Here is a 26,513-nt window from a genome sequence, read left to right as displayed (position 1 = left end):
GTGACTTTTAACTGCACGTAAAAGACGGGCGTGCCCACGGCGGCGGCGCGCATTGGTTCGTGAACACCTGCTTTTGAAGCAGGTCATCGTCTTTGTTTGTTGAAACTGGACGTGATGAGCACGGGGCAGAACTGACTGAGAAACCGAGGAAAACTGCGGCCTCGTATTTTTCTTTAGTGGCTTTTTTTTCTTTACAAAGGACTGTATTTACAAAAAGACACCATGTTGTGTTAAATAATACTTCAAATTTTCAAACTGAGACTAGAAACTCCTCAAGAAGGTGTTCGTTAGGGTCTCAAGTTAAGGGTCAAAGCAGTCTGTTAGTGTTGGTAAACCATAGACTGGAATATATATAAAAGGTCGATGAAACCACCATAACATCACCCACATGGATGTGAAGACCAGTGTACAAGCCTCAAACGGAGCATTTCAACTGTCAGCAGCATGTGTGACATCACCCTGTGGTTTTTCAAGTCCCAATTTGATGCCTCCAGATGTCAGTGATGTTCTTTCCATTGTAAAACACGATTCGACACGTTACTGAATAAACACATTTTTTATTCGTGTGACCCGAGATGAGTGACTGAGCCCATACACTTTTTTTTAAATACGCAAAAAAATAACACCTAGCCAATGAAAAGGTGTCCATGCTGTGCAGCTTAGTCAGCCTTTTCATCTATTTCACTCTAAATTGGACTATAATTTGCAAGGTGAACATGCTGTACTTTTTTAAAAGCTTGAAACTACTAATTGACACCATAAACTTACAGGATGAAAGAATGCAGGTTCAAGGCATTTCTACGCTGGCTTTACTTTCAGACCTAAACCGCCTCCATCTTTTATATGCAGTCTTTTGTCAAAACAACCATGTCTTGTAACTTTGGCACTGTTTTGTCTTTGTGCCAGTTGAATGTCTCTGGTTTTGTCCTGACATCTGAATTCTGTTAGACGTTCTGACCGTACAGTTTTGTTTTGGGTTTGTTTCCTTCGGTTAGGATTACCATAGGAAACAAAGCCATTACATTACAGTATCAATCCCACTCATCATAAAACAAACCACAGTTTGCTTGCAGAGTCAGTCCGTCACTGGACACCGAACGTCATTATTCTCCCATATCCAAGCTAATCGACCTAAAGGAGGGAAGCGCTGAGACGTCAGATAACCCGTGTAAAATGTGCAGAGTATGAATGCTCAAGAAAAACATTCAAATTTTCAATTTCTTTTTCTCGTGACTTTTTTTCCTTTTCATTTTTGATAACTGGCTACTGTTCATTTGTTAAATGTTCCTGGCAGCATAGACGAGGATAGATTTTTTTTTTTTTAAGTGTGTTAAGAGTCACCATGGTAACAAACATTCAATAAATCACAAATCGGATTGTTTATGGATTTGAGAAGCTGTATGTAACCTTGTATTACTGTGAAGTAAATGCTTGTATGTGAGTGGCACTGTATGTGAAATACTCAATAAAGAACTATGTCTCATAGGATACAATCGCACTCTTCAAGTTATTTATGTTCCATCCGAGCGTCGGCTTTCAGTTGTGGAAGAAACGTTTGCAGACACGCTGAGAATATACAGGCATGAACTGGCTGGTCAAACATACAAACACTGACAGGCAAAGTTGAAGAAATCGTTAAACTGACAACACTTTGTTGCACACTAAGCCACACCCCCATGCAAAACTGTTCACGAATGATTCCAAAATACAAAGAGCCCAAAGTGATGCCCCAGCTTCTAAATTTGCCACGTCATGATCTAACCAAGCATTCAAAGGATACAAAAGTCCCATCCCAAACTAGCACTAACCAAAGAAATTCCATGCCCATGCCCATACAGTCAGGTTTTTTTGGATTTGCACATTGTTAGGAATGTGATTTTAATGATATTTCAAGTGAGATCATACGCCAAGTAAGTACTGAATGTTTTGCTCAATGTTTTGCAAATTAAACTTATCCTTTTTCTCTTATAGAATTTTAATCTTATTGATAGGACATAATAAGAAACAGACTGATTCATTTTTAAAATGTGACTTTTTAAAAAAAAAAATTCTGTGAATACCAAGAACACTGATGGGAAGTTGTAGCAGAATTGTAGATCTACTGTATCGCTGTGTATTTGCGCTAAGAATAAAAATATCATTGAACGTCCCTGGTGTTGACCTTTTTGCAGCATCTCTGTTGATATTTTCCACTATCTCTAAAAGGTAGGAGGTCTATGCTGTGGGGCTGAGCTAGTTTAGGTTACCTTGGTAATCAAGGACAAGGTTGACTCTCTCATGCAAGATTGTCACAACAGAACAGTAAGATAAGCATGCGTGATTTATAGACACTCACCTAAATCTATCAAAAGAAAGTGCATTGCTAAAAAAAAACAACAACAACAAAGAAAACTGAAGAGCTGTTGAACTAGAGAACTTATTAATTAATGTCTTTATAGGAGAAATGTTAAAAGGAGCCTGAACAGATGGAGGAGGGCCATATTGGCCACAACTGGCAGATGTCACTGACAGGGTAGATGAGAAGAGCTATGACAGGAAGCACCAGGTTCGGATGAGATTTGCCCTCAGATGCTAAAGCCTCTAGACATGGAAATGTTTTAGTTGACACACCTCTTTAATGTTAGGTTGTAATCTGGCATTGTGCCTGTGGAGTGGCAGACTGGAGTGGTGATTGCAATTTTCAAAAAGGAGATCCTGAGTGAGTGCTTCAGTTATCGTACTGCTCAGGCTCCCGGCAAAATTTCTTTTAGGGTGCTGGAAAGGAGGCCCCAGCTAATGGTGGAACCTCAGATTTAGGACAAGCAATGCAGATTCCAGCCTGGTTCTAAAACAGGTGCCCAGATCTTCACCCTTGCAGGACTTCTGAAGGGAATAGAAGAGAATCTGACCATCCAGTCTACTGGTGCTTTATAGGCACAGAGAAAGCTGACAAGAATGGAGTGAGAGCTGTGTCTGCATCCTTGGTATAAAGTACACCATGTTTTTAATGGATGTTGAGTTACCGCTTGTCTCTGATCCTGTTTTTGACGTTTATGGACAGCGTCTCAAAGCGTAGCCAGGCTGAGGAGGGCATCTGCTTTTTGAAGCTCAGACAAGCATTTCTTCAGTTTGCAGTAGATGTGGTTCTATTGGCTTCATCAGAGAGTTCCCATCAGCATGCACTGCAGTGACCTGCAGCCAAGCATGAAACGACTGGGGTGAGAGGTCAGGGTTCTCCACTGAAAATCTCCTCCTTCTGCTTCTTCTGAGATACAAAACAGAGGAAAAAAAGTTAAAATATCTTGAACTCATTTAGAAGTGATGAGAAGGTGAAGTGTGAGTTGGAGATTGGTGTAGTGTAAACAGAAATGCACATACCAGTCTGTGGTAGTGAAGAGAGAGCTCAGCTAAAAGACAAAGTTTTGAATTTACCAGTCCATTAACCTCCCAACCCTCTCCTGTGGTTATGAAATCTGGGTGAATACAGCCACAGCTACTGCATGTCAAAAGAAGCCAGTGGAGGTGGTTTGTGAATCTGGTTAAGATGCCTCCTTCACTTTGAAGCCACCTTTATCAAATTTGGTAACCACCATCTCAGATTTTGGAGTCACCAATGAAAACAACAGCTAATGCTAGCAACTTTGGTTAGCTTCCACGGACTGTTTTGAGGCACAAACACAAATACTTCCTAATTAGTAACACAAATTTCCAATGCTGTATAGAAAAATACAAAGGAAAGAAATTCACCAATTCAACAAAAACACTGCCAAACATTTTATTTAGCTAAGTTGAAGCACAGCAACCGGCTAGAAGGCTGGCTCCAAGAAACCACGCCTCTTAAGATAACTTTATTGTCGCCTAGACAGATGTCAAGAACGGGTAAATTAAGACTACAGAGAACTAAAACCTTTTTGTGCTAGGTTGTAAACATATTTGATTTCTGCTGTAAAGTTTATGGAAGTCTATAGAGATTTACTTGTTTTGAAGCAAACAACCAGTGGCCAGTTAAGAAGCTGCAGGTTTTTTTTGGCACTAGAGCATTAGCATTAGCCAACTTTCCGGAGGCATGGTTGAAAACCCTGCAGACATAACTAAAATACATAAATTCATTTGCTTAATTATATAAATATTTAGTGTTAACATTTGGTTACCAAAACACATTCCAGAAGTCAGGTGCCTCAAGCTTATGCTTTGTCTGAAGCCTGTTTTTTGCTAGCTAAAACTCAAATCCAGCTTGGGGTGACACTGAATCATAGCTGTACCTTGCTAATGAAACAAGGTAGCCAGTGCTGGCAACAACATATAACACACCCAGTTATGGGCTCTGTACTTTAAACATAGCAGTCTTTGAGAAGAAATAGTAGTTCATTGTCAAAACAATAATGTGTGTTGAATGCAATCACCAAAAAGAAAAAAATTATATTAATTATTAAACCAGTATTGGTGTTGTTGTTGAAACACAGAGCCATGGAGACAGCAGTGAGCTAAAGGCTGATGTCATACATTGTGAATTTTACACCTTATTGTGTTTGTATGATGATATACTTTTTACATTGTTATTATTTTACTGTGTCTATAAATCAAAATCTCTTTATCAGAGTAACAAAAAAGGTAGGTGATAGGTAGACATTTAATAAACGAACTTTGAACTCATAGATGACACATCGAGATGTATCAATTGAAACAGAACCATACTAAGTAGAGTGCAGTCATGTATAAATACTAAGAAAAAACAGGATTACAACCTTAATATTTTGAAATGTAGCTTAGAATATGTGTAACAGAGTGGCAGCAGAAAAAAAAACATTCAGAGTTCAGAAAAAATAAGAAAATCTCATTTTGCATGTGTATAAATATTAATACTTATTATTGAGGGACTAGTAAGTAGCAATGTACCTGGAGGGGCAGTTCAGATTGCTGTGCTCGGCTGTGACTATTACTCATATTTCATTGCGATCTAAAATTGAAAATATTAATTTATATTTCTCAGCTGCAATTAAATTAATGGTGGGGCAGAACTGCAATCTCACCATGGACATAAATTAATGAGTAAACAATCCTTTAAATCTACACAATCTTTTGAAAACACAGGCGTGTTTTTGGTAAATGATTGACTAATAAGGTGGGTTTTACTTCCCAGTGGTATTAAGTGTGTCTGTCTGTCTGTCTGTCTGTCTGTCTGTCTATCTATCTATCTATCTATCTATCTATCTATCTATCTATCTATGGAGAGAGAAGAGATGCACATAGAGGGCACACATAGACATGTTCACTGACAGTTGAGAGGGCAACACATATGGGCTTCAACTGGCAGACACAGATAATCACAAACACCACGCAGCTTATCCTCGGTAATATTCATAAAATGTGGTGTAATGCGCTCATGTACCATGACAACCTACTTTCCTCTGAGAGTACATTAAGAATTAACTATCTTTACACAAGCAGCTATATCTGACCTAAATATCGCTGCCTGAACTGTATGGCTGTCTCTGTAATATAAGGCAGCAGCCAGCTTTTGCTATGTCACTGCTATGTAACTGATATAATAGAAACATAATCTATCAATATGACATAAAAAATAAACCATGACTGTAAGTATAATGTTGAATTAAATGCAGTTATTAAATGAATACAATGTGTAATCATGTGCAGACTACAAAAGTAAGAATTTCTACAGTAAACCTGGCTTATCAATAGCTGCTCTATACACCCCAGTTTGCTAGGAGGCTGGAATACCGTGTGTAAAATAAACAAACGCAGACTGCAACGACCTGCAGATGAGCCAAAAGATGTTATCTCAACAGCAGCATATTTTGTTCATGTATATTCATCTACAGATGCATCATACATGCATATCATGAAGCATTAATGGTCACACGCATTCAAGTTCTCCATACCACATGTGCTGCTTGGAGCTATTATTTTAAATAACCTGCAAACCATTGCTCCATGAATCTGCATGTTACAAACCATTATTTTTGTTTTTGGAAAGTGGTGGTTGTATATCCACAGTAATCAAACAATCTTTTAGTTTTTAAACATTTCAAAATGTATTAATGCTCTTCTTCTGCTGAATTGACTAAATGTTTGCTAAGTGTATCAAATTAGCACAGGAACACAGTTTCTAGCTTGCACATATTTACAGAGTTAAAAATATCTGTTGCCTCTGTTTGTAGTTCAAAGAAAATATTTTTGATAGAAATCTACTGCATACGTTTCTTACATGTTAAGAAATTGTTCTTTGTTATTGTGCAAAATGTTTGATCTGATTACAAAATAAATGAATGTTGTTATTGACCATGATGAATATTAATGTTACAGCTTATCGTCTTAAGTTTACTGAACACGTTCTGTCAAGTTCGATTATTCTACCTCAGTTGTATCTATATTCACAAACTGGCCTGTCTATTTAACTGGTTATTAATGCGAATATAAAGAACTGGAATTATATAGTACTTTTATTGCTTTACATGGGTTAGAAAAAGACTTGCATCATGGCTGTTCAGTAACAGTAAAGACGTCTGCTCCTCTGTTTGACATGTGGGTATGTAGGTGAAGTGGTTCCAGCGGGGTTCTGCTCTGAAGTCGCCCCAGAGCCCCGCTGAGGTCAGAGGGTTCGTAGCGTGAATCCTCCCGGTGTCCTTAAAGACGGGTCGTATGACCACACCCCTATGACGACACCGTGTCGTAGATCAAACTGTATCCGTTTTCACTCATGGGTCAAGTTATAAAAAGTGAACGAGCGCAAAACCGGCTGGTCTGTCTTTCATAATAAAAGTCTGATCTCACGGGACCCTGGACACAAAATCACTGCTATTATATGATACATTTTCAAACTCGTGATGAAATGTCTTGAGGTTAGAATGAACTCTTTTAGCTTTTACCTGGTATCTGGCTTGTTTGTCATGAGAAAACAACTTAACATATATAACTTATAATAATTCTATTTTCTATCCAAATCAGGAATCATGTTTTTGGCCTTACGGTTTGTATGGATATCCTTTAAAAAAAAAATTTACATTTCTTTTCATATCTTACATTTTGTTACAGTGAACATATCCCCAGGGGAATCACGGTAGAATGCATGCTTTTAAAATTGTATTTTATGTGTGAAAGAACTTCACTTTGTGTTATCCCGAGGTATGTAATGGGAGAGGGTAACAGATGTGAAAATAAGCTATAGACCTAACAAATACAATCCTTGAACACAACAGATATGAAGGAATATTAAGGGGAAAATAGTTATAAAACGTGTATGTACCCCTTTTTTAATTGATTTAATACAAATAGGTGAATATTATTTAAAATGTTGCATTATAAAAAAGTATGTCTTTAATATAACCCTAAATTAATAACATACGTTTCATATCTTATTCTTCAGCGCGACTTTTATTTTGAAAGGCAATCCCAGAAGTGCAGCCCAATCTTTTAGCTCTGACACTCGCTCTTCGGGATTATTCGTAAACTCAAGTGCCCCCCAACCCGCCGATGAGAACTGCAACTGTTTATTTTTTTGTTTTTTTGTTTTTTTGTTTTTTTTTACAGCTGACACATTTCCCATTTCGATCAGGTCAGTCTCTTTTTCTCTACTTGTATGGCTCGCTGAACCCTGAACCTAGTAGCTAACCACAGCGTAGCCAACAGCAACAACAGCGCTGTTACTCAGTGACAGCAAACAGGACGCACACTGCACGCGCGGATCCACGCCCTCTATCTCTCTGCTTGTGTTTATATTTCATTCTGAGCCCGTAAAAGTGGTTCTAACCCGCGGAGCCGGCTCCAAAAGTGTCCCCCAGTGTTATTTTGTGAGTCCCGCGGACGGCACCAAGTCAAACACAGAGGGGGGTCTGCTGTACGAGCTCGTAAAAGTTTATTAACGACGGAATTAGCTTCAGAGGAGAGATGAGTGCTTCTGTTTTCCCACCCTCTCATCTCCAAAACGTTAGGTTTCTGCACCAATGAAGGGGAGGGAGAGACAGGAGGAGGAGGAGGACGGGGTGGTGGTGGTGGAGAAGGGGGTGTTTAACAGTCCTACAACCATCTTCTGTCCCGTTTATCCGCCATATAGGCCAGCTCGATACTGCCGTGAACTAACTTCCTGCATGTGGCTGTAGCTTGAACGGGATTTCTGGGCTGAGCGGTCACTGCTGCTGTCCATGCGTGAGCCTCTTCTCCCCCCTCCGTGGATGGTGCGGAGTAATATCATTTGGAGAGGCCGAGGCCGACATTTTACCCCGGTCCGGAGGAGCATTAACTCGGAGGGGACATCCGAGGACACGCGTTAAGGTAAAGCCCGTCTCGCAGCTTTGTGCCTTTGGACAAATACATAAGCATTTACGTAAAGTTTTACGACCGATAATTAACTGACAAAATATTTAAAGCACATATAGAAAAAAATATGACGGCTTTTAACGGTCTTCTGTGATAAAAATGGCTACTTTCACACGGATTTACACACTGTAGCTGCACGATAAAGAACTATACTTTTGAATTTGGAATAATAAATGCACCACGTTCACAAAAACATCTGGAAATATATGCTTTCCACGTGCGATATACGTAACAAGTTAGCGTATATATATATATATATTTATTTTTTTTAATGTACCAAATTACACTTTTACTACCCCATTTCACGCTACATAACGCATTTATACCGTTTTGTTTATGTTTCCTATGTGCGCGGCCAGGCAGCTTTTGCTCCCGGTGTTTATTCTCTGTAATGGCTCAAACTTTACAGTTGCTCGCCGACAAAAATTACATTTAATGACGGGCATAACTTGCCTCGGCCTGTAACAGCCACCATCAATCGGCAGCAGCACCTGCAGGTGGACCTACAGAAGCCAAAGTTGTTCTGAGATTTATTCAACTTTAATGTAACGAAAGTCCGAGTCGGTGTGGACAGAGAGCGGCCACCTGACCGCAGCTGGGGCCGTTAAAGCGCCGGAGCCCATCCACAGGCTCTCAAATCGGCCGTATTAACAATTAATATTGGACATCCGGTGGCACTGCCAGCTGCGCCCCATTTTTATTGTCTGTGCGCTGAAAGGATCCCTGTTGTCTCGGCTGGATACTCCGCGAAGCGTGGTGGCTGCTTTAGGTAGGAATATTTCTTTTTGCGTTACATTGCAGTTTTAAAAAAGTAAACTAAAAATGCGTAAAATGTGAATGTGAGGTGTGAAAGAGAAAGGAGGGAGGCTGGATGTGGGAGCGCGGCTCTCCAGCTCGCCGTGCCATGCGGGACACGCTGCTGGCTGCCACCATGGCACCTTCCCTTCGTGCTCTGGCTCTTTATGTGCTGCTGCTGCTGTTGTTGTATCCAGCTGTGCGGGGACACAGCACCGTTGTGCCCCGTCAGTTCGATTCCACCGACCGGGTCAGTGATTAAAAGGTTTATTCGGGAATATTGCGGACGCGCACTGGATGGACGGGGAAGACAGGCGAGGGGCGGCAGAAGGGGGCCACTTTTGCTCTCCATCGTTACGGGAAACGGAGCTCCAAGGACACGGAGAGGCGGGGGCGCATCCAGGTCGTTTTGGGTGTTTGTTCTTGTATTTTTTTTTCTTTGCAGTTATTAACATGTTTTAATTTTATTACTGGAGATGCGAAAGATTTTTCCCAGGCAGACCGACCTTTGTCCGCCGCCTAGATTTTTGGAGCTTTAATTTGGCAAATTGGCTTCCCAGACACACTGACAGCCAGATCGTCTCTCCTCCCCGCTCTCCCGCCTCCTCCTCGCTGTTTTCGGCCACACTCTCTGCCATCACAGCCTCTCACTGGGCTCCTTCTGAATTTACTTTTTTCTCACTTTCAGTCTCTCTCCCTCGTGCGTAACCTCCATTCATTCGTGCATTTTGCCATCAGCCTGGAGTTTTTTCCCCTGATTATTTCTGAAGAGGCCTCCAGCTGCAAAAGGTTCAGTGTCTGGTCAGACTGCTTTAATTTTGCCTCGTGGTCCAGTGTCAGAATGACTTGCTTCCACTCCTACATGTGTGCGTTATACCCAGCTAGCACTATACTACGTTAATTCTGAAAGTGCAAAACAAGTTTTTATGGAGAAAGTGTGGTAGTATGTGGAACAAAAGTACCATAAATTATCACATGACTGTTTGAAACTTCAAAAATAATAATAATCATAAGAGAAATAGCTGGCACTCCATAGGCAAGCGCTATACTTATATCCTTGCTTGCAGACTGTCATGAGGACAGCTGCCACACCATGGACATGTAGTCCTTCCTGTTATACTTTCAGTTAGGTTAGGGGACAATTTAAGCAGTTATGTCTAGTTGTTCCATTGCAGTTTCATTAATGAACTTCTGAATACTCAAGAACTCTCACTCTCTGGATTTTGAGTTTCATTTGGTGAGATAGTTCACAACTACTGGAGCTCTACAGAAGGCAGAAGGCAAAAAACTGAAATTTTGACTTTTTATTTTTTTATTTTGGTAATCTTAGTTTAGTTTTTTCCCCTCTCTGTTTTCCAGGTTTCTCTATTAAAACACCTTTCTGTAAGTATTAGGGACCTCAAAGCTCCAAGAGCCACTTTACAGTGACATCTGCTGTTTTGATTCCAGGCATGAAGCCATTCATTTCAGTTGCATTTTTATTTATATAGCATCAATTCACCACAACTGTCACCCTAAGTCTCTTGACATTGTAAGCTAAAGACCATATAATGCTAGAGAAAAAGGACCAACAACCAGATGTGAACAGCGTTTGGTGACATTGGGAAGGAAGAGCTCCCTTTTAACAGGAAGAGACCTCCAGAAGAACCAGGCTCAGAGAGGGTCAACCATCTGCAGGAGAGATTAGCAGTGGCCACCTGGTTGCATTCACTTTCAACCACCATAAGCTGCTGCTTCTTATAGGCATATGAAAGTATCAGTTGTGGTTGAGCTATGCTCCTGATCTGTTTTAGTTATCTTTTGGAAACAGGCACCGTCAGGGCAGACTCCTCTGCCCTATTCACGGAGCAAAATTAACATGCATTTGCGAGATGCTAGCATGCTTTCTGAGAAAAACTAAGACATAAGTGTCATTTTATTTCAGTTTGGACATTACGGAATACATAAAACACTACTGTTCATTGAGCTCCCTCTGCTGCAGTCTCGCTTTCACAGCAGCCAGTTTCGTTTGACAGTGGCATTGAAAGAACGATTTCTGAGAGAGTAAATTGGAAAGCCCTCAGATTTCTGTCCAGAGCCTCATTAACCCTCTGATAGTGAAGCTCACCCCCCACACTTACTTTCATTCTTGCAAACAGGGGAGCTGTAACTCTGGTGTCATGGCGATGCTCTTTACCCAAATAAAAACCCCACCACAGGCAAACCGTTTTTAACAACTGCCCGTGTTGGAATACAGTGGGGCTGAAACAATTCATGGATTGGTCACCTAGTTCATCAGCTGAAAATAACCAAGAACTCATTTTGAATTTTAATGTTGTTTTCTTTTCTTTTTTTAGTTTGAAGCAAGAAGTACGTCCTTTTTCCAGCACGTCATTTGAATGACAGTAAATAGACTGGATCTGCATTCTTTATTGTAGCTTGGGCGAAACAATGTGTCAGTTTGGAATGTAGGAACTTGTAAATAAGTTACGTGTCTTTTTTATGATTATTTTCACACACAACAATTGAGAAAACAAATGCCAGATGAATCAATAATAGTGCAACTGTTTGCAGCTTTTGAATGTACTGTAGATTTGTTTTGGAAGGGTACATTATGGCGTGACACACATTCTTTTGAATACTCTGCCCTGTGTTACATAACAAGCTGTTGCAAGTATATGGGTTCAGTTTTATTTTGCATGTTCTGTGCCCACACAGTGTTCACAGGATAATTACTCCAGTGCATTTGTAATAGACTAATAGAAAAGTCAGCTCTAAGTGTACATGGGGTTAGAAATGGCTGCAATTACTGTAAGTTCTGAAGGCATCGAAAGGTCCTCTGTGGCGGGGGATGGCTGGTGGGTGGGGGGGCTCCATAACAAGGAAAAGTAAATTTCGTCATGCACCACCTGCACTACATGAACCATTTTCTTACCACATTGTGAGTGTTAGCATATATATTTACTTTGCCAGTGTGCGTCCAGTGTTGTTACATAAGCCACAGTTGTGCAGGCATCCACTTTGCTTGCGGAGTCTTGTTTACAAAGCGCTAAATGCATCGTTGGCTGGATGTAAAGCCTATGGTTATTGGTTGCTGTTGACTTTTTTGTTTCCCCGCTGCCTTGCTGTGAACTCTGTGAGTGTGTTTATGAGCAAAGAGCCCTTTGGACCGTGCCCTATATTTAACCAATGTGCACAAAAGGATTTCTCAGCTGTTATTGCATGAAGCCACCTATATCAGCCGTGGTATGAACAAATATAAATACAAGTCTGTTTGGTGTATCTGTTTCATTGTGCAAATTTCCCCTGTAGAGGCAGCAAATAGCTAGAGGAGCACTGTGTTCATATAAACAACATTAAAAGAAATGGTAAATAGTACGCCATGGGCACATTTGCATGTGCGCTTCGTTCCTGTTTGCAGGATATATCAGCACCAATGTCGCATCCAGCAACAGAGGGGAAAGTGGCTTGGTAGCCTACTAAATGTCATTTTGATTTATCGTATTCAAAAGCTTTTTTTTAGCTCTGGTAAGTGCAGAAATAGTCAAAGCTGGCACTCAAACAACTTTGTTGGTACTAGTGAACTGCTTCCTTAATAATCTACATCGCTTTAACCCTTAGCGCAAACTCCCAGAGCTTCGCGTTTCAAACGGTCCCGCTCTTTGTGCTGTAAACTTTATGATAAATAATGTGTATCTTTTATTCATTTGTATGAAGCCTAGATTATTATATTTGTTCCACCCATTGGTTATCAGCTTCAGAGCCCTGCATGTGTCTGATAAGTGTTTGTGTACACAGTATGTTGGTAGCTGGCTTGTCTCATGTGCCAAATACCAGTTTTCCATTTGGCGTGCCAAGGCAGTGTCATAACCACCCAGCCAATCCTCATTTCCTCATTCTTGTGTGCCTGAGGTCAATCCACAGAGAACGTATTATGGCATTGTTCTCAAACACTGAACCAGGGTCTGTGTGAGCTGCTTTCTTCGACTTTTCCACAGGTACTGAACAGTAGGTCTGCATTGTTCCTGCGGCGTGTGTGTGTGTGTGTGTGGGTGTTATGTTGCTCAGTATTTCATCATGTTGCCATCTGAAAAGAGCCGGGTGTATTCGGCGCCTGCAATGTGGCGTCCCCCCTTCTCCTTTAAGGGAGAATCAGAGTTTTGGTTACACAAACATTAATGAATGGAGCAGCTGAAAGCAACGTCAATGCTCAAGTTTACCCGTATGAGGCGGAGCTAAAGAAGCAGTACTTCAGTGGACCAGTAAGATAGTCAGATGAAAAGCCATTTACTGTGTGTGTTCGTCTGCACCGCTGTTGCTCATAAACAATTAAAACATCAGTGAGTCACAGTGTTGCACTGTGACATGTATATTTTGAACACACTGCAGAGGTTTTTTTTGTTGCTTTGTTTCAATCTGGCGTGCAATCTGTGCATCTGTTCGTGGCTGAAAATGGTCCCCGACAAATGCACCATTTCTTCCTGTTCAGTGTGGAATTGGTTGAAATCTGTGAATTTTCCACCCGCCTGTCCTGCACCTCTTGCCTCTCTTCCCTTTCTATTCTAAGCCCCTTCAAACAGACAAGTACACGACACATGCTTCATAGGTCAATGCTGACTTTTGACTTTATAATTCCTGCGATACCGTGTTCAGATATCGGTCCAGTCTTTACTCAAAAAGCTACGCCTTTTATCAGTGACAACGTGCAGATCTGTGAGGTCAGTTGTTTAATTCTGTGTTTAACACACCATCCGTCAGTGTTGGTGGGCCAGTTGTTAGCAGGAGATGTAACATAGTGTGAATGAAATTATCAGCAGAGGGTTAGAACTTTGTAGTATTTCGCACTAGCATTGGTAATAATTTTGCTTGCGCATTACTGTCCAAAAGTCTTGACTCACCCCTCATTTCTTTATATTTTGCTTGCAAGAAGCCACACTTTATTTTTTAAAGAGGTCTTGAGCTACAGGTTTGTTTGTTTTTTCTTATACTAATTTTCAGTTCTTGTACCTGTGTGAATCATTCAAACATAAAAAGGCAACTGACTCAAGGGATAAACCAATGTTCTGTTTACACATAACAGACAGTTTGGTGCCAGACAAAAGATCTGGCAGGCGTAAAAACTATCTGCAGCAGATGAACTGTATCTGAAAGTCATGTCCTTAAGAAATACGAGAAAATCCAGCAAAGACATGACACAGGAGAGATGCATCTGGTCTTTCTGGTAAACCATCGATGTTTACCAAAACCTCATCAGAAGTCTCAGTGGAAGAGAGGTTGCCTTGACAGAGAGAAAACACTGAAGCATGCCAAATTACCCAAGAACTCGACTGAAAATCATCAGTGGCAACAGGTCTTATAAAGGGAATTTCGAACTTTAAATTTTTGGTTCAGATCACTATCAATATGTACAGAAGTGGTTAGGAGAGAGGTACAACAATAAGTCTCTGCAGCCACCTGTAAAACACATTGGAGGCTCTGTCGTGTTGGGGATCTTGACATAACTGGTGGAATTATAAATACAAGAAAACACAAACAGATTTTGAGCCACCTTGAAATCTGGAAAGTATCTTATTAGCAATGGAAAATAGGCTGCCAATTCAGTGAAAGAATACCTGGATAGAAAAAACACATTGGAATACAACAGTTTTGGATTGGCCTCCTCAGAGCCAGGCGTTATTGAAAGAATGTGACAGAAGACGTAACAATAGGCAGGCAGCAAAGCCTCCCTACTGGAAGCTGGAAAACTATTCTGCTCCGAGAAATTCTGAAGACTACTTAAAGAAATGACAAGAAACCTTGCCTAAGATTTCAGGCTGTGTTGAAAAATAAACATGGTCATACCAAGTATTAACTTTAAGCTAGTTAGAATTGTACAAACTCCAGTTTTTGCCTTATCTACTGCACTTTCATGTGTTTGCACTGGTAATTTCCCTTTTTTCTAGCTAAATGTAAAAAAATAAGGGGTGGCTCAAGACTTTCGCACAGTACTGTATGTTTGGAGCGGTTGTTCTCAAGTTAGTTGGCACGACTGAAAGCTCTGATTATGATGCTATCCCTGTCAGGCTCTCTGTCTCTTCCTCTTGGGAAGCTTTTATTGCACTCAAAGTTGCAGAGCGTTTTGTCATCAATGCATTTATGATTGTTTCATGTCGACTTTCTTTTGTGATAGCCAGTCTACATGCAGTGTGTGCAGATAGCTGGCCACGGTACCTGTAAGGTACTGAAACTGGAAGAACTGGAGCATATCAACTTTGTACTTATCACCTGATCTGACCTGAAAAAATAGCAGTTTGTCAAAGTATGTGACCAACATTATTTAGGGTTTTAAGTAAGGTTACTTGTGATGTTTTTAAAATGTAAAAATAAAAGAAAAACTTATTTTTAAAGATTGATATTAATAAAAGAAGGAGTGAATCAGTTGGGCAGTGAAGAGAGCAGACAGAGATGGACTGACTTCTTTCTTTTTTTGTTTGTTTGCTCATGACCTTGGCAGTCATGATACAAGCTAACACAGCTCAATTCAACTTGTCAGCTAAGCTTAACTAGCTTGCTTTGCACATTTTTCACTTAGCTGGACAAGAGCTAATATTTAGCCTTGAGGATATTGACTTCCTCCTGCCCTGCATACTTTAGCCTTTTGATTCCATAGCATGCAAAGCATGGAAGCTGTGTTTTATTGACAGTTTAAACTTAACTAGTGCATTTGAGAGCTGTTTAACTTTAGCACTAATCTTTAGATTATCTATCCAAACTCTTCTCCTTTCCAGCTCATTGATCCTCACCCCACACTGGTCATGTAATGTTTAACAAATGAACATCAAAGTTCTCCTTTAATGCACATAACAGTAGAAATGACAAATGCCAGTGAATCACACGGATGCTTTGTCACACAACAGAATTCAACCTTTATCTGGTGCATGAAAGCTTTTGCATTTGCTGTTTTAAACACTCGTTGTTAGCAGAGGTTTCTCAGGAAGTAATATGTCCTACATTTTTGCAGCACCAGCATCTTTTTTTTTCATGTTGAATGAATGGATGTATTAATAGAAAGCTAGCCAACTAATGTAAGTAACAATAGCTGCCGCTGTTGAACAGACAAATAAAGAGCTCTGAACTCATTAATGTTTTGCTTTACAAATACAAAATATATAAAAAGAAAAACACCACAATAAACAAACAAAAGTGAATTTCACAGATTGCCCTTGTGAAATGTTTTCTGTCAAAGAAGCCCATTCATCTAAGAGCGGCACTGTGGATCTGTTATTAAAAAGACACATTTAAAACCTGCATTGTATCATCTGTACTGCTGTCGTCTCCTCCTTTCGTGCCGATCAAACAAACTGAAATCAGTAGCAGCAAACAGACAACTTGTGCTGCACGAAGCCAACAAAACAATATAAGGCTTATGTAACACTGTAACATTTTTGTGTTCATATTATGTATTGCATCCCGAGGTTTCATTGTCACATTGATTTGCTCCCTTTTTTATTGTTTTCTCCATCAGGCTGAGAAATCGAGTGCTGCAGAGCTGCGACATGTGAAAAGAGCTCACCCACTTGGCCTACTCACCTCTCAATCTTAGGTAAGTACTTTCTTCCATTTCTCTTTGTGTCCTTTTATCTACCTTCACTTCTATCTTTGTGATGAACTCTTCTTTCCCTCTTGTGTCTCTGCTGGTGACATCTCAATGCTCAGACCTGAACTCGGTCGAGTTTTTCGCTGCTGAACTCACTCACACTCACGTTGGGACTGCGACCTGACAACCTCCTGCCTCGGGCATGCCTCAGGTAAAGTAGGAAAGCTACAGTGGCTCTCACCCATCACCTCCGAATTATCCTACTCCTTGCTTCGGTGTTGGATTTACTCTGTGTCTGTGTGTGTGTTTTACCTCCTTTCCAGCCGGGTATGAATGGGATGGAGCCTGCATTTGGCGAGGCCTACGGGGGGCACAGGGGTCTGATGAGCCCCTACCCTCTGGCCATGTCGCCACAGGGAGGCAGGACAGAGTACGACCAGGTAAGACAGCACAACATGGACAGAGCCAAAGCTCACGCAGCTTATAGTGTGAGCTCGGGTAGACACTGTATAGGACACACAGATATATTAATAGCTGCCTAATTTGAGTTAGTGAGTCATTGTAGCAATTTAAATGATGTCATTAGTGATTGATCTATTAGTGGACAATACCGTGCTCTTACTTTGAAAGTATATCTTATTGGCTAGCTTGCTGGCTGTCAGTGCAGTCACGGTTCAGCTGCTTCCCCAGAGAGGATTTCACCCTGATGTCAGATCCAGATCCAGCATCTGCACCTGGTGATACTACAGGAGGAGGAAACCTGATTCATGTGTAGCGATGCTCAGCTCACTGAGGCTGCAGAACAGAATAAGCACTGTGATCACCGGCCTATTTGTCTATAAAGTGAAAGACTTGCGGGAGCAGCAGCTGATTATAATGCTCAGTTATAAATTTGCCAACCTGCCAAAAATCAATTCTTAATCTCTGGGAAAAAATGTGTTTTTCTTTAAGGACAACAAAATATGACCTGTTTTTTATTTGTAATGTAGATTTTATTTGCATTCATTGTTCAATCTGTACTATAGTTTTGTGTTTATTTTCTTCAGGAGAATTAACACGGGCCACAGGCTTGATGATGATTGGATCATGAACCATTTCCAATCCAGTTGATCTTTAACCATTACAGCTTTCACTACACCGCACATTAGAGCTATTTCTCAACTGTATTTAAACACGTGCTTTTATAACAGCACGGGAAGAAGTCTGGAAAGACATATCATTAAACAGATGCCCAGGTAAACTGTGCTTTTATGATAAAGCCTATATTATTAGGTTACATACAGCGATGAAGTCATCCTTCCGCTTCAGTGCTGTCACATAATCCTCCTCCTCTGTCTGTGTGTGCATTGATGCATTAAGCTGCTGCATGTCTCTTCTCTTTAATGTCCTATCATGCCTCTATTAGGACTATAATGAGAGCTCAGCAGCAGTAACCGCAGTGGCAGAAGGTCAGGTGGTCAGGCTACGGCAGAGTGGGAAATATAATTGGGACACAGGACCGTTGTTTGTGTTCTGTTTTTGGTTTCTGCTTGAAAAGCCATTAATCCTCTACCACTCTCAATCTTTTTGTATGTATATATATACATCGCAAATACAGTTTATTTATTTATTCAGCAATGTTTAAACATCATGCCTCACATGAAAACAAGACCGAATTCTTCACGTGGCATCTCAGTTATCAACAGTCTGTGTATGTGGGCCAGGTGTGAAATAATCCTGACAGGATTACGGCACTGGGGGAGGGTGGGTAATTTTGATTAAGGGTTTTTTTCCCCCACACAACTCATTCTGACCTGTTTTAGTAGCAGAAGTAGAATCACAATTTAAAATGCTAGTAAATGCTGTCATTTTACACCAAAATAATCTTTAAAATACTGAATGATTTAAAAGTTTGTTTCTTTTTTTGTCACAAATCATATGTTTAAGTGTCATTTATCTCTGTCCCCCTTTTAGAGTGTGCTCCTTATGCTGGGCTCCCCAGCATTGCCAAGGAAACGGCCCTTTGAGTTGCTAAGCGACCTGGTGGACGACGGAGGCTTTGGTGAAGACCTGCACCCAGAGCGCTGGGATGTGTCCGCGCTGGATGAGATGGCTCGTTACACCAAACTGGGCCTCGGGGTCGGAGGGGAGCTGCTGCCCTGCTCCGAGGAGGCTGTGCTGATGGGCTGCTGGGGGAGGAGCCGGGAAGAGCAGGAGGAAGAGGATGAGGAGGAGGAGAGGAGGAGGAACAGACACGCAGCCCCTCCTGGCACCCCGGAAGTCCAGAAAACTGCTTCAGGGAAGGAGGAAGAGGAGGAGGAAGGGTGTATCTCTGTTGCCCGGACAACAGAGCTGTGTGTTTCAGGAAGAGTGACTGAAGGTGGACAGGATGAGGGGGTGTCAAGGGAGCGCACGGTGGAGGTGTATCAGGTGGCCCAAGAGGAAGAGGAAGCAGCAGCAGCCGCAGTAGGACTGGCTCTGGAGCACTGCAGCGAGGAGCACAACTACTCCCTGAGCCAGGGGGGGGAGCTGGGGGCAGGAGCTGCTCACAACTCCCAGACAGAGGAGGTGCAGGTGGTGGAGAATCAGCAGGAAGAGCAGGATAGGGAGGACAGCCAGGCCGAGACCGAACTGAAGCTGGAGGATGAGGATGAGGATGAGGAGCAGGACGAAGACGAGGAAGAAGAGGAGGAAGAGGGAGAGGAGGGAATGGAGGAGACAGTGGTGGAAGCTGAAATTTCGAGCTCCTCGGAAACTGAATGTGGTGAGTTCTGGCTTCAGTGTGCGTGCGTGCGTGTGTGTGACGGCGAGGACATCTCGGCTCATCACAGCGCGGCCAGCAGCCTGTCTGCCCACACACAATCCATTTTGTTCTGTCTCCAGTCCAGACGAGACCTCAAACCGTCTCGTCTGACTTGGTTGGCTGAGCACAGGCACATGTGATACCAAATTTTGCGGGTGTAATTCCCAGACTTCACACTGCTTCAGTGACTACAGTGTTACTGTTATAAAATGGCTTTGAGGGCTGAAGTGTCTTTGGGTATTGAAATACCATCTGCAACAGGCGCGCTGCTTTGTTTCTGGGATGGGTGGGGGTTTAGCTGAGCACGTTAAATAGGGTATGAAAGTTGGTACAGATTGTTAAACAACCATTACAGAAGAACGGGATTTCTAAGCAGCTTCAAAAGCAACATAAACATGCCAGCTACAGACTGCAGCATTCAGCTGGTGGCTCATTAAAAACCATTTTTCTTGCCTCATTATTTCTTTACAGCCCACTTATCTCTCATTCACAAATATCAAAGGTACATAGTACGACTCAAAAGCAGACTTGATCAGTTAATTCTACGACTATTTTGGTAATTGCTTAACTGTAAAGATGCCAAACTATTCCAGGTTTTCTGCTTCTGTGTTTTATGTAATACAAATAGTAGAAATAATCTTTGCTTTTCAGACTCTAAATGACAAAAGAAGAACTTTGAAGCTGTCACACGGGTTCTGTGAAATTTAACATTGTTTCATAGTAATTGATTTGTTGCTGTTGTCTTCAGGATGCACAGTTTGTGTGCTAAAAAGCATTCCTATAACGTGTTTCGATGACCAGTCAAGTGGACTGTTTGTAATTACTGCTAAAGAAACATTTCTTTTCTATGGCGGATTGAAGTCTCCTGGTCATAGCACCTTTGGGTGTGTGCCAGTACTGAGTACCAGAGTTATCATAGATGTGTGCTTTCTAATGACATATTTTCAGTATTATTTTTTTTAAATTTTCAACTCTAGTTTCAGTTAAACTCTGGCATGAGTTTACTGTTATTGTTGTTATGTTTGGTTTAGCTTTCATTCGTCAGTTTTCGTCTTATTAATTATTATTATATGAAATTGTTTGTTTGGGACAGAATGTTGAAGTGTTACATTACAGACAGATAATATTTTGAAATTGATTTGAATTAGTTTGTGAGGACACTGTAATGTTTCTGGGGATGTTCAGGCAAATTATTAATTATTAATCATTTTAATTATTAATTATTATTAATTTAATTAATTATTAAAGCAAATTATTTGCTAGTTGTTCATTCTGACAAAAACGTTTAAACTGAGCTCGCTTTAAGAGGATGGAGTTAAATATTGACCTAACAATAGGGGTGCAACGATACTCGTATCGGTATTGAACCGTTTGATACAGTGCTTTCGGTTCGGTACGCATATGTATCGAACAATACAAAAAATTGTATTTATTTTATCAACTTTTCTTCTGACGATGCTGTCTGTGTTGAGCGCTCAGTAAATCTGCGTTCGACTACTCCGCCTAGGCTGCACTGTCGAGTGCACTGAGCGCAGCACAAGCTAGCAAGACAGAAGCTAAGCTCGAAATTAAACCACCCCTATCCTCATTGAGATCTGGCGTTTGGAACTATCTTGGTTTTCATGTGAAGCATGACCCTGAAGGTAAGCGCATCATGGACAAAAGTAAAACAGTATGTCAGATGTGCCACGCAATGCTCAATTGGTGGGAACTAGTGCGTTAGCGCAGTTAGCTTGTTAACGTGTTGACGCCGTCCAGCCCCACGCACGGGGCGATCCACGGTAACTCGTTAACGGAGATTTGCTGCATTATGGCGTTAACGTCATTTTAACGAGATTTACGCTGACAGCACTAGTGGGAACACAACGAATATGACTGCACATTTACGCCGACATCATCCTCGTGCAAAGACAAGTGGAAGCAGACAAAAACAAGACGCACGCATGCTACAAACCCGAGTCATTTAGACAGCCGTTAGCACATGATTCTCCTTATGGGGACCTGATATGTTTAATATGCTGCTGAGAATATAGCCCAGAAGAAGCGTATAGTATAGCTTTTATTTTGGAAAGAGCCATTTCTCTGTAATAAACTCTCTTTTCCAAAGATGAGTGATTTCTCGATCAGATAGATTTTTTTTTTTTTTTTTGTTGTTTCAGCAACATTAAATTTAAAAACTGTACTTTTGAGTTAAAATATATATTTATAATTTTAATAAATGACAAATGAAAAAGGCATGAACATTTTTTTGTATTGAAAAAATATCGAACTGTGACATCAAAGTATCGAACCGAACCAAACCGTGAATTTTGTGTATCGTTGCACCACTACCTAACAAATATTTTGTGGGTATTATAGGAGCTGTATGAAATTTATAATCACATTCCTCAATAATCTAATGTTGTTGAAATGTGTGGCAATTTGAAATGTGTGTTTGTGCTCTGTGTGGTGTTGCAAACACACACTATGTCAGATTAGTTTGGCTAATTTTAGCAGTGTTATCAGCAGTAGCCTGACTTTCTTCCATGCTACTGTCCACATCATGATACAAAATATGGTTATATGTAGCTTTGGTTGCTTGGATATATTCCGCTTTATTCTGACAAAGCTGACATACAACTGCTCTGCTTTTTTTTAAACATCAAAGTAATGCAGAACAGAACCGGTTAGCAAGCCTGTCGTCTGTTTACTTTCACCCTCACTCATTTACAACTTCCTTTTTTTAACACAGATTTCCCACCTGTGTGTAGAAAGTGTGCCACATAAAGGATACAGCTAGATAAAGTAGACGTGTGTACAGTAAGATAGTAAAATGGGTAGTAAAAAAATCTACTCTTAGCTCAGTGTGACTTTACTGTCTTTACTGCACTTTCTCTTCTTCAGTGCACATGCACACCCTCTCTCTCACACACTCTCTCACAGACACAAACACACAACAGATAGGTGATGTGAACAAAATATTCAGTTTGAGCACAATCTGTTAAATTATTGTAAATGCAATGAAGGTTTACCTGCAAGAGTTGAGAGATAGAGTGAAGCCAGCAGGGAAAGTCATCAGCTTTTCATTCAGCTTTAAATAAGTTAACAAAAGTTATGAAATGAAATTTGCACTTAAACCACAAACTAACAAGCCTGACATTAAAAGCACCTAAACTGCTGCTGGTTGGTGTTAGCTTCTTTCATGCTGTGTTAATATGAAGAGTACACTGGTGCTGTAGAGCACAAAAGTGCCCACCCACTTTTTGAAGGTCTCCCATGAAGGAAGTGAATTGGCTTTCATTTTTTCTATTGACATTTCAGACAATTCCTTTTTTAAAGGTAAAGGTACAAGATAGTGTACATAGATACTTTTAACAACGAAGGAGCTACTGATGCAACAATGCCATACAATTCGCAGACTCTGCATTAAATGACTTCCAGCCTTCCCAGATTTACTCCTTTTCATTATTCCAGTATTGTACAATATCCATCCACCCCTCCATTTTCTTCAGCTTCATTGATTCAGGATCGTAGTTGGGCTGGACGCTATACCGGCTGTCGGCGAGTACACCCTGGACAGGTCGCCAATGTAGCCGACATACAGAGAGAGAGAGAGACTATTATTCACACTTACACTCACACCTACTGCCAATTTAGGCTCACCAGTTAACCCATGCATGTGGGAGGAGGCTTACATGCCCCCAGGGCCCATGCAGGAAAGGTCTGTATGGCCTAGTTATCCGTATGTTACAGTGCTTGGTTCCTGACTGTCTTCACTTTTAAGATTTCTGAAGTTTCATCCTTAATCTTGACACATTTCTATGGCAACCGTAACCTCCACCAGTCAGAGACGTCACTGCTTCAAGGTAGGGTTGTGGGTAGAGTAGTTATTTTCTGCAACATCATGAATTAAATTCTTTTTTTCTTTTCATATTTTTATATTAATATTTATATTTTTTATATTTTATTTTTATTCTTTTTATATTCTTTTTAGAAAAAAGCTATCACTAGGTCAGTATTGGGGTCTTTATATCAATACAAGCTATATGTTGTTAAAATACATACTGCCAGCAGTTTGCTGCATGACTATGACTGAAATGGATGCAGTGTTGTTGAGTTTAATTTCTGCTGCATAAAACTGAGTAGAATCACTGTGAAAATTTTTAGAACAGCTTCAATATCGTCACTGTTTATTGACTTGATGCTGTAAGGCTGTTATTTACTCTCCTGCTGACTGTTTTGATTAGATGAAAGTGAAAGAAAGTCAGCTTTTTAAATGTCACTCTGGTTTGCTCATAAAAAGGAGCTTTCATTGTATTTCAGAACTCAACTGAGTATCTCTTATGCAGATGTGGGGATGTTTATTCTGGAGGAAATTTGAAAAAAGCATGGAGGTCTTATTAGGTCAGCACAATATGAATCCTCCCTCCCATATTTGCAACATGTCAGTGTGAGTTTTAGGGCAGCAGTTACCACTGAGACCTCAGTGATATTTTCAATAGGAAATTGCTATATCGCAATTCTGATCACTTTCAGCGATAAACACAGCTGTGATTTATTTTTTTCATTCTTGCTACTGCACAAAAAGATCTGGTGCCATGACTTTTAAAATCCTGCTTACAATCCAGACAGTAAATACCATCGATTGGATTTTCAAAATTAAACAGATGAAAATTTGTTGGGCTCATTCATGGATTGTATGTGCAAAAACAGTACAAAAAATGTCACTCAGAATTCTTGGATTGGCCACAACAAGCAGTCAGTTGTTGCCTGAGTCATGGCTTGCTACATAAAGGCTGATAGAAAGTGTGCTCTGATTCACATTTCTTTGTCTTTGGCTTCTGAACACTTGTCTATGACGTGTTGCTGCTCTGGAGAAATTTACAGATAACTTGCTAAAGGTTTTTGTGTTAACAGGTAAACGATCAGGTTACATTGACATTACAGGGAAGCAAAGGAAGCAGAGGTTTAGAGTTGAAAGACTTTGTTTTGTGATAACTAACATTCAAACTAACAGGACTAAACTGGAGGCTTCTTGGCAGTGTAAGTAAAATGTTGTAGTGTAACAATTAGGTACATTGTAGTGGCCTAATCCCTCAGTAATAAACAGATGAAGTCACTGTTTGCTGAGAGCACAGAGCATCATCAGAACCCTTTAATGTGAGAAGAGTTGTTATTCCCAAACTACAAGCCATGAAACATAAGCATGTATGTTGCTAACACCTATGTAAACTGACTTCCAATCAGATTAGCATCTTTTCCCAGGCCTTTTCTGCCTCTGATCGGCTTTGCGTTAGATAAACAAATCTTAGGCTTCTCGTTGCAAGGTAATAGAGAGGTCGGTGGCTCGCTCTCAAAGAGCGAGGTCCAGCTCATGTTTCAGCTGTCGCAAGACACAATTGTTGGTCCTTTGTTCCTGTGGTGTGTGTTTGTGTGTGTTGGTCCTGTTGAGCTTTTATTACCATTAGCCCACAGCGATGGCAACGGTATGAATGACGGATTGTAAAAATGTGATGTGTACTCGCTAAAATTGATGATGGTTGAGTGAGTTTAGGAAACCAGACAAAAGGCTGAGAAACAGAAAACCATGGAGCAAAAGATCGAGTTGAAGGGGGAGCGCAGACAATGTTATCTGCAGACAGGACCAGACACCATGATGTTACATAAGCTGTCTGTGTCTGTGTGTGTGTGTGGACTGTCCACTCATGAATAAAAGCAAGGGCAGGACTTCACAGTTATCAAGTTCAAGTCTGATTTAATCACAGCAGAAACGACTGTGTTCACTGTGACAGCGTCTTTCTGTTTTGGACGTCTGTGCAGCGGGTTCGAAGAAGAGCTTCTTCTCTCCTCCTGCTGGTGGAGCTTTGCACGCTGTATTATTTATGACGCCATTATTCGTGGGTCTGCATGCCTGAGACTAATCTTCTGTGACGTCTTTGTGTGAAACGGCATACGTGCTGGTGGCTTTGTCATGAGGACATACAGCATGTGTTTTTTGGTTTGGGGCTCACAGCATGATCTCATAGCGACCAAACATAAACACGAATAGCTGTCAGTTGTGATTGGGTTGCATTCGTCATTTCACTTGCTGGGTATTTCTCTTCTAATAAATATTGCACATGTGGCTGTCAGCGTTGTCCACCTCCAAGATTCACTTTCCTCCGGAACAGTGTGGCCTGGAGCATCGATGCTGGATTTGGATTATCTCATCAAGCGATTCTGTTGCAACATCTTAACCAGATTACATTCGATAAATGTTATTTGTATGCTTAAAAAATAATGAAGATTTAATTTTCTCATTGCTATTTTTATCAGATTCTTCCAGCCATTCTGAAGAGCCATAAAAATATTTTCTAATGTGAATTATGGCTTGTGGAGCCGGTGTTGTAGCTATAGGTTTCTATGACGCTTTACATTTCTGGCATCCTGAACGATTGAATTGAGTAGAGGGTATTTTATCAATGCAGTTTCATATTCATGAGTTAAACACTGCAGCTGTTCTGTGATCACTCAGAGAGTCAGAAGCAACACAATTGCTCTCACACAAAGCGCACGCTCTGCCTGGGTTGTGCTGAATGGTGTTGAGTAAGTATGCCTCACTCTGAGCTCGAGCTCCAGCAGATTATTTTATCTAACTGCTAACCGCTAAATCTTATGACAAAGTAACTGTGTTTTCAACAGCGAGGTGAACTGAAGCATGATTATTACTGCTGCTGTGGGGAAAAAACACACGCAACCTGTAATTACCTTGAACAAAGAACCGCAATGAAAGGGTTGTCTAATGTCATTATTCGGACATCATCTGACACAACGCACAGGTTAAATGTTGATGCATCGCTGAGAGAGAACGGTAGAAGCAACAGTCTGGCACTTAGCTCTCGGTGCACAGGCTCTGTGGGGATACAGCTGCTGCGCAGAGAGAGCTGCAGGAACGAGTGAGAACTTTGCTGTTCTTAAATATTTTCCCTAGTTGTAGCTCACCAGAGCGGTGTGAAAGTGCACCTTTCCCCGACAAAGAGCCTGATTATCACGTTGGAGATGAACTAAAGCTCATACACTCACTTGCCAATTTATTAGATGCACATAACC

At 40.9% G+C, this 26,513-nt stretch overlaps 1 protein-coding gene and 1 long non-coding RNA gene across 4 annotated transcripts in view; one reads left to right on the top strand and one right to left on the bottom strand.

Annotated features, from left to right (window-relative positions):
- Positions 1–571: 571 nt before the first annotated feature.
- LOC102799181 (uncharacterized) lies at positions 572–22,706 on the bottom strand. 2 transcript variants are annotated; one of them, XR_004844146.2, is made up of 4 exons: positions 22,457–22,706; positions 17,286–17,458; positions 16,976–17,168; positions 572–3,244 (listed from the first exon to the last, which is right to left on the bottom strand). It is a non-coding gene; the product is annotated as an uncharacterized LOC102799181 (long non-coding RNA). The 2 variants fall into 2 exon arrangements; XR_437514.3 differs by having other exon boundaries at positions 17,286–17,406.
- The window catches only part of LOC102799559 (uncharacterized), a 36,586-nt gene continuing 17,606 nt past the window's right edge, over positions 7,534–26,513 (top strand). Inside the window, exons 1-6 of one of the 2 annotated variants that reach the window (XM_006806148.2) lie at positions 7,534–7,552; positions 8,051–8,268; positions 16,592–16,669; positions 16,783–16,874; positions 16,987–17,103; positions 18,617–19,406. In XM_006806148.2, coding sequence (XP_006806211.1) covers positions 16,866–16,874; positions 16,987–17,103; positions 18,617–19,406 — 916 coding nt within the window. In that variant the 5' untranslated portion in view covers positions 7,534–7,552; positions 8,051–8,268; positions 16,592–16,669; positions 16,783–16,865. Of the gene's footprint in view, positions 7,553–8,050; positions 8,269–8,983; positions 9,083–16,591; positions 16,670–16,782; positions 16,875–16,986; positions 17,104–18,616; positions 19,407–26,513 lie in introns of those variants that run through there. The other variant, XM_035914470.2, reaches the window with a different exon arrangement.

The sequence above is a fragment of the Neolamprologus brichardi genome, chromosome 6, assembly GCF_056152115.1.
Source record: "Neolamprologus brichardi isolate AB-2024 chromosome 6, ASM5615211v1, whole genome shotgun sequence".
NCBI lineage: Eukaryota > Metazoa > Chordata > Actinopteri > Cichliformes > Cichlidae > Neolamprologus > Neolamprologus brichardi.
The sequence above is the reverse complement of the archived record's forward strand: the minus strand, read 5'-3'. Positions and strand labels throughout refer to the sequence as shown.